The 14,357-nt window shown below is 38.2% G+C and overlaps 1 protein-coding gene across 4 annotated transcripts in view; it reads right to left on the minus strand.

The window, feature by feature from the left end:
- The window catches only part of MRPS35 (mitochondrial ribosomal protein S35), a 38,013-nt gene that overhangs the window by 3,195 nt on the left and 20,461 nt on the right, over window positions 1-14,357 (minus strand). For 3 of the 4 annotated variants that reach the window (XM_037020391.2, XM_017672167.3, XM_017672168.3), the window contains exons 6-7: window positions 13,035-13,144; window positions 11,324-11,393 (exon numbers count right to left, since the gene is read on the minus strand). In XM_037020391.2, the coding sequence (XP_036876286.2) occupies window positions 11,324-11,393; window positions 13,035-13,144 (180 nt within the window). Of the gene's footprint in view, window positions 1-8,809; window positions 8,875-11,323; window positions 11,394-13,034; window positions 13,145-14,357 lie in introns of all 4 variants that reach the window. The other variant, XM_073223545.1, reaches the window with a different exon arrangement.

Below are 14,357 nucleotides of genomic sequence, written 5' to 3' on the forward strand. Positions count from 1 at the left end.
CTGTGCTGAGGGTTACGAGGTAAGGAACATCCACATACTCTGAGCACCTGGCTCATAGTAAACACTAAACAAATGTTTGCTTTAATAACACAACTTTTTAAGAAGAATGGAGAAGGGTGGGATTCAAGCCTGCTTAGCCTACATTCCAAATGTATGTTCCTATGTCAAGGGCACCACTATCACTACCAAGGAGTAAACTGAAACTTTAAAGGTAAATATAAGCACATACACAATTGTCCAAATGTTCTGCCGCCTTATTCCCACTCGCAAAATCATGACTGATATTCATAAAATTTAGATACAATAATATACAGAAACGAGATCTTTACTTCTTTGTCACTAATAATAAAGGTATTTTTCATGAGGTTGGTTACTTCCTGTTTTGATAAATGTACCAGTGATTAAAGTTTCTCAGTAAATCGCCAGTTCTTAAAAACAACTGAGTTATCTCTAGTTTTACTGCGGTCTCCCTTGGGTGCAGGCTTTCCGTGTCTAACCTAACGCAGGTTAGAGAACACACACAAGGCAGCAATCACCTCGCCTAAGAAATCTGTTTATTGAGGACAAGAGGATGCAAGCAATAGAAAAATGAAGTTTAGCTGGCTTTGACTTTTCTTTCTGTTTGTCAAATGATGGGATTGGACCTCATCTGTGCATTTTCTAAGGGTCCTGATCTGCTCATGAAATCATTCCTTACATGACCCTTTGGAGAACTCCTGCCAGGGCCGGGGTACCGTTCGGGGCTGCCCACGTCTTCCCAGTCTGCGTCCTGTGCAATGGGAACAGCTGCTGCCCGCCATGGAGAGCTGAGCCGGCAGCGAGGCGCTCGGGAAGCCCACTCTGCCGTCTGCGCACTGGTCCACGTCCATTATTTTGTCCACCGCCAGAGGGTCTTCTTGGTTTTCTAAAAACCCGGGGAACCCCTCTGCCATGAGTACCCCCACATCCTCCTTGTCAAGCAGCCTTTCTCCCCAGCAAATTCAAGAGACGTGAACACCACGGTTTCCAGTGATATGAAAAAGCACGGCGCGGTCCCTCTGAGACGGCACTTTGGTGAGGACTGCTGAAACCCTGGCCAGTGGCACAAGGCAGACGCCGGGCGGCTGGACCGCGCTCTCCTCCCCCCTCCTCCTGTGTCCCCTTCTCTCATGCACCGGGCGCAGAGCATCCCCCACACCCCCTTCTCTCTCCGTGCAGGGGAGCCTCACTCCTGGCCCCCGCCCGCCCCCAGTTCTCACGTTATTATTAACTCTTCTTCCTACCCAAACACACTTGAATATTCTAGGACATCCCACCCCTGTGCCCTTCCCCTCGGGTTTGGCTTTATAGAGAGCATTCTCCTCTTACAAAGACATGTCTCAAAAAAAAAAAAAATTCAAGTTTTTTGAAGTCCTTTGTTAAATGTAAGAAAAGATCTTTACAACAACTTGAAGAATGTCTCAGTTTTTCAAGCAGGAAAGATAAAAGCTAATTATTTTCACTATATTTACCTTTTAAGGAAAATCTTTTCTAGGCATCAGTATGTGTAAGTTTTCACAGATGGGTGTCAACCGAATGCGGCCTGCCAGTGAGGACAGAGCAACGCCTGCTGGAAGGCCTGCTGCCCCGTAAACCACACACTGGGCAGCTATTCCAAACACCGTCTAGTCTTCATCAATGATAGAAAAGCGGTAAAATTTCCACAATGCTTTGTCACCTTACAGTATTTTTCATTTATGAGGTAAAATTTAAAATCCACGGGAGGGAAAGGCCTCCAAGAATTATATTTTAATGTTACATTACGATTTCCACTCTCAAACAGGATGTAAGAGGTCACAGCAGGCTTCTGCTCTAGCTACAACTGGAAAAAGGCAAAGAACCACCCCTTCACTCCAAAACGTTAAAGATACCAGAGGGTTATAGAATCAATGAGGACTAGATGAAGTAAGATTCCAGGCTGCAGGTATGTGGCGAGGATCCTTGTGAAAATCCCCAGCCATTTTCTGCCCTGAGGGCATTTCCCAATTCTGTACAAGACTGGCGCTTCGCCCATGCAGATGGACTCTACTTGGGGACACTACTCGGCGAGTGAGGTTGGGGCTCTTACCAGGGCTTGTGTGACAGACTGGAATTGAAGAGCCCCAAACATGATTGGTTTTAGTTCTGGAGCTACCCCTTGGAAGCCGGGGAGTTAGAATCAGGCTTCTAAAAAGCAGAATTAAGTCTGCCATAATTCACAGTGTTTAGGAGACCAAGTCCCACTAGAGGGAGGAAGACCTGTTTCAAAAAGACAACCAATCTCCCTTTCAATACACCCGCCAGATTTTGCTGCACAGGCTAGAGGTTACCAAGCTAAGCTTAAAACTTCTGAAGAGCACAGGTGACTGCTGAGCAGACTTCCAGAGATGTGGAGGCTGACTCACAAGTTCCCAGTCAAAAGTATAAAAGGCTGTGCCTGAAGTGAAGGGACAAATGAGAGGTGGACTAAACCTTACAGAAACCGCAACCTAGCCCTGGTCCCGCTCAGTCCTGACTGGGTTAAAATGCTAACCCCTGACCCTGTCTGCCTAAGAGAAAAGGAGAAACTCTTTCTGTGGGATGACAGCAACTGGAGCTTCTATGGCCTTTTAAATACAATGCCTTACAAGCAAGAAACAATTACTAGACATCTGCAGTGAAGGAGAATGTAATTAATAACTGGCGGAAAACAACAACAGAGCAGACTCTCAGCTAGTCCAGATAATGGAGCTAGCAGACAAGAATGTAAAAATAGCTATGACTTAATGTGATATAGAAAATAGTGAAAAAGATAACAGGGATTAAATATTGAAGAATTTCAACAAAGAACGGGTATCTAGAAAGAATGAACAATCAAAAGACCGTGTGGAATTGGAAAACAAAGTATCTGAAATTAATGAGTTAGTGAATATAAAGATAAAGCAACAGAAAACTATCATTAGACTATCACATGGGGTTCTAACTGTGAGATTCTGGAATCTTTTTTATATTATAATGATTAAGGTTCCTAGTGATCCTACTTAATAAGTTCCGACAAACCTAGAACAGGAAAGAACGCTCTTACATATCCGTTATAGACTGAATGCTTGCACCCCACAAAATTCTTGTTGAAATGAACCCCCAGAGTGATGGTACTTGGAGGTAGGGCCTTCAGGAGGTGTGGGTATGAGGGTGGAGACCCTCGTGAAAGCCCTTGCCCCTTCTGCCATGTGAACACAGCAAGAAGATGGTAGTTTATGACTAGGAGGCGGGCCTCACTGACACCGAATCTGCCAATGGCCTAGGACCTCTGGCCTCCAGACTGTGAGAAACAAACTCCTGTTGTTCATGAACCACTTAGTCTGTGGTATTGTTACAACAGCCCAAACCAGCCGAGACAATGTCCCACACAAGTAAAAGTTAACTTTATTTAAGGTTGGCGAAACCAGATTTGGGGAAATTTAGTCTGGATCAGTGATTCTTGAATTTGTTTTACAGTAGTTATCACTACTGTAAAAACCTATAATTTTCACTATCAAAAACCTGTAATTTTTCTGTAACTTCTAACTTGAAAAAGCTATGGTGCTAAGTTCACAAAAAGACAAACAAAAAGATATCATGTAATTCCTGGTGGAGGAACACAATACCAATTATGCAGTAGTTAAAAAAGAAAGTCAAACTAGAATTTGATTAAGCCCCTAGATCCAACTATCAATTTTAAAAATTACACTATGATGATGCAGTCAGCAAAATTCAAATGATGGGAAAGCCTATAGCAAAAAAAACACAAGGTTTCTTCAACAAATAAATTCTAAGAAAAACAGCTCAACAGAGATAACTCCCTTTTGGTCCGTGACTGCTATGGGCACTCTTTCAAAAACCATTTACTGAGAACCTACTATGTGCGATACTAGAAGAAACTGGGTGTCTCAAGGCACGCTCACTAAAAATGAATGTTTTCATATCCAAATATTTTTTTAAAAAAGTACATTTGCTTGTTCATATTAGACATTTGCTGAAATGCCCCTTCAGGTGAAATAAAGAACAGAGTTGGCTAAAACAAAAAAAAACGCCTCATTATTCAAGTATGATAATAGTGATACCAGTATAAAATTAATCTGATTTATAAGTTTATCATTTTATATGGGGTTAGATACAACTTTGTGTTTGTGGTTTAAAAAAGCCTATTTTAGAAAATTTCAAACATACACAAAAGTAAAGAGATTAGCACTATGCACCCTCATGTACCCATCCAACCAGTCTGGACGACCTTGTTTCATATACGCCTCTACCCACTGCCCTCTTACCATGCCCTCATTGAATTATTTTGAAGGAAATCCCAGACTTAATGCCATTACAATCCACAATATATTAGCACTTTTCTTTAAAATACAGTTTCTTAAAAATCATAACCACAGTAACATTATTGTGGTATTTTGATGGATGAGAGCCTAACCCAGGTCAGTTCATTCATTCACTCATTCGATTTATATGCTCTACCAACTAGCAATTCCTCAGCCACATCACTGGCCCCCGACAGGTGTGTTTCCCTGTCTCGTCTTGCCTATCTGGACACAGTTACTGGGCAGTGCCTGATGGAAGCAGAGTCCCTCCGGAGTCTGAATCCAAAGAAAGAATTAAATCTGGTTTAATTGTTAGTTTTATTCCCCCCCCTCTCCTTCCCTGGGGGTGACTAGTCCTATAAATTACGAAATAATCAAGGTCACGCTTTCTGACGTACAGACTGAAGGGGGGAAGAAATCAGTCTTCAGAAAAAAGACTGAGGCCGTTGCCTACAGAGTGACAGCCCAGAGAACAAGCCCACGCTCACACCGTCCCAGCTTCTGCTCCTGCCCATTCCTGAGATCTTGCAGCATCCTTGCCCTTGAAACTTTTCTGCACAAACCAGCTTGAGTGAATTTTTATGACTCACAACAACGGGGTCTCAACTAACAGAGGTGCTCAGAGGCTTAAGGATGGAATGAGTTCACAGTTGTCAGCATATGCAAAATGGAATTCAGATCACCTGGGAGAAGGTAGGGACACAGGGAAAAAGAGGGAAAGGACAAAACGTGTGAAACAAGGAAATTTGACTGATTTGGACTAAAACATATAGCAGACATTTCTAGAAACATGACACATTCCAGTCAGCAATTTTACAGTTAAAAATGGATTATCTGTAAGTATTACCTGTAAGTAAGTACTGTCTTTACAGCATGTTATACTTAAAACTATCAGTTTTGAAATAAGATTTTTATATTTACGTGACTTTAAATGGCCTTTTTGGAATAGTTTCTTTTTTTTATATTTTTTTCTTTAAATGTTAAATGTCAATGTCTTTAAGCAAAAAATTTATTGTTACAACAACAGGGTGTTAAGAGTAAAGGGATAATAATGGAGAACTGTATTCTGTAGCAGATTACAGTTCTATATACATCTTCACAGAAAAGATGGAAATCACTGAAAAGTACAAGCAAATATGATCACTGTAATTCTACCAACCCAATATAACCAGTCAACACTTGTGACACTTGGTGCATATCCTAAATCTATTTTTAAAAACGTTGTTCTGATCAATTTACAATTTTGTGCCCTAACTTAAAATTTACTATCAAAGTTTTAGCTTCTAAATTCACACCCAGGATTGAAATGGGTAGTCTCTTATATGAAATATAGTTGGAATGCATTAATTTAAAACATAAACAATAACATACTGAAATTACCGGGGGGGGGTAATTAGATGTACTATTGTAAGTTCAAACTGATCCTCATTTAGGCAGAATCTAGTTAATTTACAGACTCCTATTTTAATACTTCGACCGCTAAACATTTGTAATTTGACCATTTAATTGTTAAGTGTAGATGTAATACACATACATACACACACTTATCTTGCCTTTTTCTTCCCTGCCTACAATGAGAGAAGCTGCTGTGATGACAACTCTAGAAGAAGCAAACCTTCCATTCCACACAATCCTGTTCTCTTTTGGACAGTTGGCTCAATTACTTTTTCATTCCTTCCTTAACCCAATAAATATTTATTGCACAACTACTGTGCCAGGCCCTGTGCTGTCGTGGAACTGCCAGTTCAGTAGCAGACCTGGAGGTGAGTGGGAGCCAGGCACGAAGACTGTCCCAGGAGAGCGAACAGCATCCACCAAGGCCTGGAGGCAGCAAGGGGCTGAGTACAGTCAGGGAACTGCGTGCCGACGGCGGTGAGGAAGGCGGCATGGGATCAGTCTGCCTGTCAGAACACTCACTATGCTAAGCACCTTCCACACACTAACTCACTGAACCCTCACAGCAACCCTGGGAGGTAATACTAGTACCATCTGTTTTATAAGAGCAAGAAAACTGAACTCCAGAAAAATTAAATGACTTGCTCCAAATCATACTGCTCGTTAGTGGTGGAACAACATTCTCCAACGAATACAGAGACATAATCAAAATAAATATACAAAGAACAAAGGAATAATTTAATTTATACCTATCATCCTTTTCCCCCCTTATAAGCATAAATTCAATACAAAGAAAACACAAAACAGCTAATTCATGTACCAGTCAATGCACTCAGGTGCCACGGAAGGCAAAGGAGCATCTGTCCCACTGAACACACATTTGTCGCCTTCTACCCTCTTATTTACAACTCCCTCTGCCTAGGACATGAATCATAGTAATATTCCACTTCTTAGAGTTACAAGTAAGGCATTGTGCTATATGAGGGAAAACAGTTTAATCATTAAAAAAAAATTGAAAATCATAAAAAATAGGAAGAGGTAAATATCCATAATGGATGAAAAAGTTACTTCAAATTCTGTCAGTTCTCAAAATTACATTTTTAACTGAATATGACAAGGAATTCAATTCAACTCAGGCTGGTTTTAAAAAAATTCACTGCATGATGCTATGCCAGACATTGTACTAGATGCTGGGAATATAAAGATGAATGAAATGCCCAGTCCTTGCCCTCGGCGATCTCGCAGTTAGGCAGACACGTATACAGACAGTTACCATACAAGTAACAAGAGGAATGCGAACTGAAGGAGGGCGGAAGAGAGAAAGATGAGCAGGAAACATCTGAGAAAGGTCACTTCTGGGGTGTGTTAGAGGACTGTGATGAAAAGGATGGTAAACGAAGAGCAAATTGGATCTACACACACATCCACGAAAATTAAGTATCTCAAAGTGTGGCAAAGATACTTCTTAAAAATTGGCATGAGTGTGATGGCTGATTATTAGTAATTTTACAAACAGACCATTAATAATCTATACCAATAAGCTAATTATTGCTAACATCTAACAAATATGCTATATTTTACATTAAGAAAAAGGGAGTTTATTACTTTGTCACCTTTCTTTTGAAGTTGAAAACCTTCTACTTCAAAAGTCTACTTACAGATGTCCTAAAGAACAATGTTTTAAGAACTGTTATTAAACATGTAGTGTTCTCACCCAGCACTGACCTAGATACTCTGAAGAACAAAAAAAAACTCTAATAAGGTTCCTCAAGAAGTTAAAAATATAACTATCCTATGAACCAGCAATTCCGCTTTGGGCATTTATCTAAAGAAAATGAAAACACTAATTCAAAAAGTTATCTGTACTCCCATGTTAACTGCAGAATTATTCACAATAGCCAAGACATGTAAACAACCCAAGTGTCCATCGAAGAATGAGTAAATAAGTGGTATCTGTGTGTGTGTTTGTACGTGCATACGTACATGGTGGAATATTATTCAGCCATAAAAAAGTAGGCTATCCTGCCATTTGCGACAACATGGATGGACCTTGAGTGCATTATGCTATGTGAGGTTAGTCAGACAGAGAAAGGTAATCACCACTTATTTGATTTTACTTATTCGTGGAATCTAAAACAAAAACAAAAAACAAAAAAACCTGAACTCACAGAAACAGAGAACAGACTGGTGGTTGCCAGGATTGGAGTGGAGGATGGGTAAAATGTCAAAAGGTACAAACTTCTAGTTAAAAATAAATTGTGGGGAGGTAATGTACAGGATGGTGACTACAGTTAATAATACTGTACTGTATATTTTGAAGCTCCTAAGAGAGAAAATCTTAAACGTTCTCATCACAAGAAAAAACCCTATAAATACATGGAGTAATGAATATTAACCAGACATTGTGGTGATCATCTCACAATAAATACCTATACTGAATCATGACACTGTACACCTGAAACTAATATAATGTTGTATGCTAATTACATCTCAATTAAAAAGAAAAGATGCTCTAAGCAGGTATCCATTAAAGTCTTGAAGGATATATGTAAGAAATAAATAACAAGAGAATAATAAAAATTAAATAGTAAATTATATAACCCTTATAACACTTTTGTAGTACTTATTACTAAACCTACCTGCTTCTACTAGTGTTCCTTAATGGAAAAAATGATGTGTTTCCCCTTATGTATTAACCTCCATACCCAAAAAACACTAAGCAAATAAAAGGCGACACATAAACGCTGCCCATTCATCAACGGTTCACTTTAATAAAAGCAAATTAGCTTTTATTTACCATAAGGATAGTTTATTCTTTCATGAACACTACAACAGTGAAAGAGTTGCCTTTTCAACTGGTACAATGCTACAGCAGCTCGGTGCTGCCCTCCGGATATGTGTCTATGCTCTGTAAAAAAGCTGCACAACGCAATCACAGTCTGGCTCTGGCTTATTTTTCCAATCTCATCTCCATGTCATCCGTCTTCTACCCCGGCCACCCCACACTACTGCCTGCTCGCCGAGCCCACAGGCCCAGAGAACCCTCCCCTCACTTATCTACTTCAGACTCCCATTCATCGTCCAAAACCACTCACCACTCTGGGAAGCTTCCAGAGAGAATTGATCCTATGTGTCTACCTCCATTATCTAGGAAAACAGCCTAAATTACATAGAAATAAAGGTGTATTATCAGTTATTTCAGAAAGTGAGTAGGATACATGTTCTAAAAATTCGAATACAATAGGGCACAGATCTGCCTATCTTTATAATGTCTCTGTCAAGTTAAATGGAAGCTGTATACAGAAATTTTAAAATGAGCTTGAAATTCTAAGATAAATCTTCATTTTAGTATTAACAACAATATTATTAGCCACCATACACTGAGAGCCCACTATCTGCCAGACATTTCACATCAATTCTGCCTGAGCCACCCAAAAATCCTTTCCAGAGAACAGCCGCAGAGTTCAAATAGCTGGCCAAGGCTACACAGCTAACAGGTGATGAGATTCGAAATCAGGTCTGTGTGATGTGAATCCAGGTCTATGTGGTTCCAAAGGTTAAAACTTAATTCACTCCTATGCTAACAATGTGTAACAAGGAAATACGAAACCAAATTTCTACAAGTCTCTTTGGTTCTTTGAACTGCTGCTGGATAAATGGTCTAATGTGTATCTGTCTCTTGCCACCCCTCTGGCTCTGCGATAATCATTCTTTGAATCATCACTAAGCCTCTGTGCCTGAAGTCTATGCTTCAGGAGGTCTACGCTTCTTCAAGTCCATGCTTTTTCAAGTCTGCTTTGATACTTCTATAAATTGTTTTGAATAGCACACAACAGTAACGTCTTTACCCTGAAGTCTAGACGAACACCTTTTCAGAGAAGTTTCAGTGCTGTGTGCTACAATACATGAAATGGCCAACTTCTTTCTTCTCAACACTGTTCAGAGGTAACCTCCACGGAAAGGTGAAAAGCTAAGAAGTTAAGGGAAGCTTGGATTTAGGTATTAAATGCTATGAAACTAGTTTAAAAAATAAAGGAATGGATGAAAAGGGGGTTTTCTAAATATTTGATTAACTACCAGGTGGTAACATCAATTTCAAGTATGAATTCCATGCTGGTGAAGGAAAAAAGAATTTCAATTTAATAAAAATTCTGTTCCACCAGCTCTGCAAAATTTCACAGTTCATCTGCACTCTCTTAAGTATGCTCTCTGGTGGTACTTGCTTAGGAAGGATCAAGAGCCAAGTTTAATATAGGAATTCTTTCATTGTATCTGTTTCGGACATTTGTATGTGGCTACTTATTCTGGCATCAAAGTAATTAGCATTAAAGATCAAAGGCTTCTTGCCTGAATCCAGAATACAGGAGTGTTTGGATTCTATGTCATGGAACCACAGAAAGAATCCAGTAAGTCAACTTTCACTGAATTTATTTATGCCTGTCATTTCCTTTGGGGCAAATTCATTTTACAGGCTGCTAGCAAAGAGACTCAAAACCAGTTGGCTTTTATTGTTTGGTATTAACTCTTACAAGCGGCAGCCTTAGAGCTGTAGCTAAATCAGCCATGTTGCTGGTTCAAAAGGGAACTTAATTACCTTAAGCCAAAGGCATTTATAAAATCAATTGACAGGAAAGAGAGATTAACTGCTATCAGGATGTTACCCCTGAAACCAGGAAGTAGAAAATTCAGATGAATTATAATAATAAGAATACCTCTAAAGAAGAGAAGAGCTACCAGCTATTTTTTTGTTCTTCACTAACCCTACAACGAAGTTTTGTTTTATTTTCCACTCATCCTCTTGTGCTACAACTGCTATACTAGTATCAATGAAATGATGTGGCTGCATGTGTTCACAGAATTAGCATATTTCAGGGAAGAAAGGACATTCCAAAGGCCACCTAATGCGGCTGCCTATCCAAGGAGCATTTTCCTTGCGCCAGATGCCCAGTAAGGAGCCAATCATGGAACTTTTCCACCTATAAGGGTCATCCGCTCCACCTTCAGGTGACTCTTAGGAAATTCACTCAGTGAACTGAAGTTTCTCTCATTATTGCTTCTTCCTTTTGTATCACTAAGTCAATACTAAAACTCAATAAATTCAGACACCAGACTGTGTTTAATACTACTTAAATACTTAGTTGCCCTTAATTGTCCCTAATGAATACCAGTGACATGTTCACCTGAAAAGGCTATATATGTGATATTGAAAAACTTTAATGAGCTTTTAAAACACCTTTTCACAGAGTTTTGGAGCTTTATTATGTATGCAGTTTATTTGAGTCATAAATCCTCAAGTTCTACAGATGATGATTAACCTCCAATATAACTTTAAGAACTTTCAGCCAAAGTCAAACAAAAAATAAGATTATTTGAATTTTCCAATCAAAGACAGAAACTGAATTTTAAAGGCATTTTAGTCATCTGATTTCTCTAAGATCCTGAGATGGACTGCTTTCAATGTCAGTAGAAGCTATTAACATTTCATACATCCTTAGCTCACCTAGTGGTTCACCAGATACTCAACTGAGTACCTGCCACACAGACTGTTTTGAAAGGTTAACCTCATCTAAACTGAGAAAATCATGAAACATTCACACACAATCACTTACCCAAGACTCATGGTATAAAACTGTTAGCAGATACACTGCGTAATCATAATTCTGTCTTTTTAAAGGGCACCTTTAAGAGAGAGAAAGGGAGGAAGTCAAAATTCTAAAAATTCAGTACACAGAATAATTTGCAAATTACACAAATACTAAATACAAAGCATGACTTATATTCAGTTATTCCCTTAGGAAAATTCTATTCTTGAAGTAAGAATAGTCACAGTCCATTTCTTGACAATACTGAAAACTGGTGTTTTCTTTCTTCTCTTTGCCTTCATTACTAACGGAGTTATCTGTACCTGATAACGGCTTTACCCTGTTTTTAATATGATTGTGGCCAATCCAATGGCCTTCCAACCTCAAGGCTAAGAGTCTGCTTGATGGTATGAGTGTATCTGCTGAGTTCATTTTTAAAAATAAGAGACAGACTGATGACAAACACTAATCAAAATGTTCATCATGATTTCTCCAGAGCCAATAATTTAAAAAATGAGCTATACTACACAAGGCTGTATTGCTGCTCCGGTATTTAAAGTGGAACTACTGACTTAGTATTAGGTAAAACTTCTACATAAATATGAGATGGCATATCTATAACTTAATAAAATAATGTAGAAAAGGAAACAACTACTTCTAATTTCTTTAAATATAGAAAACTACCATATGACAAATGACTTTAACTGTTCTCCATTTATTCTATACTTAAGTTCAATAGTTCCCTACCCTCAATTGTTGTTATCATAGAACATATATATCCACTGACAGTTTTAAACTGAGAAAAAAAGCAACATTATCAGATACTCAGTGAATTTCAAACAATAACATCTTACAAGTATTTTTTAAGTTGCACAAACTAAAAACACAAAACATTATTTTACATTTTCTCAAGATGGTAAAAAGGAATATTACTAATATATTCCAAATCTTTTTTCCTCCCTAGGGTAATAATCTGAAATCATGGTTCCCAAGCTTTTTGCACCCCCACATATCACCATCTCTTAACGGGTGTCATACTATTTTCCTCCCATCATTAAGAAGCAGGATATAAAAACTAACCAATATTGACATCTCCAAACGCTTTCAAACCGCGATAGGGAGGAGAGAGGGTATCTGCCCACTTGCTTTTCTCTAATGGCAGATCCTTTAGATTTTGACATAATTTAGAAACAACTAAAGTACACTTCCAGAAATAAAATAACCATTTAGTAAAATATGACAATAACCTTTCTTTACTTCAAGTGACCTAATTTACAAATTCATATAAAATAAATTTAATACCGCTTTTATGAACGCCTACGCGAGCACTGAAATTCTGCTTTATTTCCAAATAGGTAAATTAAATTTTCATATTTAATAATTTTAATTTTGAGCTATAAGATTTTTATATACTTTGACTTCTAAAAACCTGTTTAAGCATTAACCACTTGCAAATCATACTTTTGTTTTCTTCTAACACCTTCCGTAAGTTTTATATACATGGATATATTAAAATCAAGATTAAAAATAACGATTTAACTCAGCTATGCAGGCCTCTCTCTACAGCTAGTGTGAGGACATTAAAAAATGGCAAGTTATCTGACCTAATAAGTTAATGTAAGTTGAGATAAAAGGCTACCCCTATTTTCAGTGTCATTTCTTAAAAAAGGATTGCCAGGAGACTGGGGGACCATAAAGCAATAAGTAACCGACCTGCTGGGCTTTTTTCTCTCCTTACCTATCTGTTTTGATGGTGAGCACATCTGTGGTCTTGCAGTACCGCTCTCCTACAAGTTTAATAAGTTTCTTCCTTGCGTGATCATCTAAATTCAAACTGGAAAGTTTAACCTTAAAAATATAAGAAAAAAATTATTTGAAAAATATATTTCATACACTTCAGTGAAAAAAAGAGGAGCTGAACATTAAGCTGACCAAAAAGAAATTTTTCAAATTCTTTTCTATACAGAATTAGCAACTGACATGCATTATGAAGCCTGCTCTGACTAATGGGGGGGAAAAAGGGAGGGGGCGCAAAGTGCTTGGAGTTCTTTGCAAGTACTGGGCATTAGAACCTTTCCTGAAAGAACCAATAACACATGTCTCTTAAATAAATGAAACTTCAGTGCTCATGAGCAGCACTAACTAATAGAATTAAACTCAACTAGTGTTAGTAAAGCTGAAATATAGGAATAAATGGATAAAACATTAAGGGATTTAAGAAATTTTTACCATGCAATTATGAGACCCACATCATGCAACTAGTTTAGTGGCATTTATTTGAAAAGGTACAGGTATCTTGTGGCTGCTGGATTTCAACATTTGTGAAGGACCAAACATTTGAAATAATTCAGCTCAATGTTTCTCAAAATGTTAATACTAGTTCCACAGACTGCTGAGAGTTATTTCTTTAAAAGACTACTTCTGTTGAAATACATTCAGGAAGTGCTGAGTTAAACTGGGTTCCTTATGAAAGGATTACTTAGAAGAGGAGATGGGCTAATTAATGAGCATTCTGAAATTTCAAAATCATGGCTGTTATACGATGATCCCCAAATTTGTTTGACCTCAGATTCCACTTTTTAAGGAGACTTCATGTAATTAGTCTTCCTTAAAACATATTTTGGGGAATGGGGGGCCAAACAAATACACTTTTAATTTGCAGAAAATTAAGGCATGGGCTTTAGATATATCTATAAATGGATAGGCTTGATAGAGGAAAATAGGTTAGACACTAGAATACAATTAAATGAGGTAAAACCAGATTATTTTTCCATGGAGAGCATTAATAAGAAAGAGTCATAACTGTATGAAGAAGAACAGCCTAAGTAAGATTTTAAAATCTTATCCACTTCTTCTCTGTAGCTTTAATAACCTTGCACTTCCCTTAAGACAACACAGCACAAGAGCTTATTTGTTTTTCTATTTTCCCCACTAGACTGCAAACCTTTGAGGGCAGCAGCAATGCCCGTCTCATTCTTGGCAATGGTCTAACACTTACAAAGCATGCAACATGTATCTGAACAATGAATACAAACATGAAGAGAGGGGAGGATATATTTTA

Source organism: Manis javanica, chromosome 15 (assembly GCF_040802235.1).
Source record: "Manis javanica isolate MJ-LG chromosome 15, MJ_LKY, whole genome shotgun sequence".
Taxonomy (NCBI): domain Eukaryota; kingdom Metazoa; phylum Chordata; class Mammalia; order Pholidota; family Manidae; genus Manis; species Manis javanica.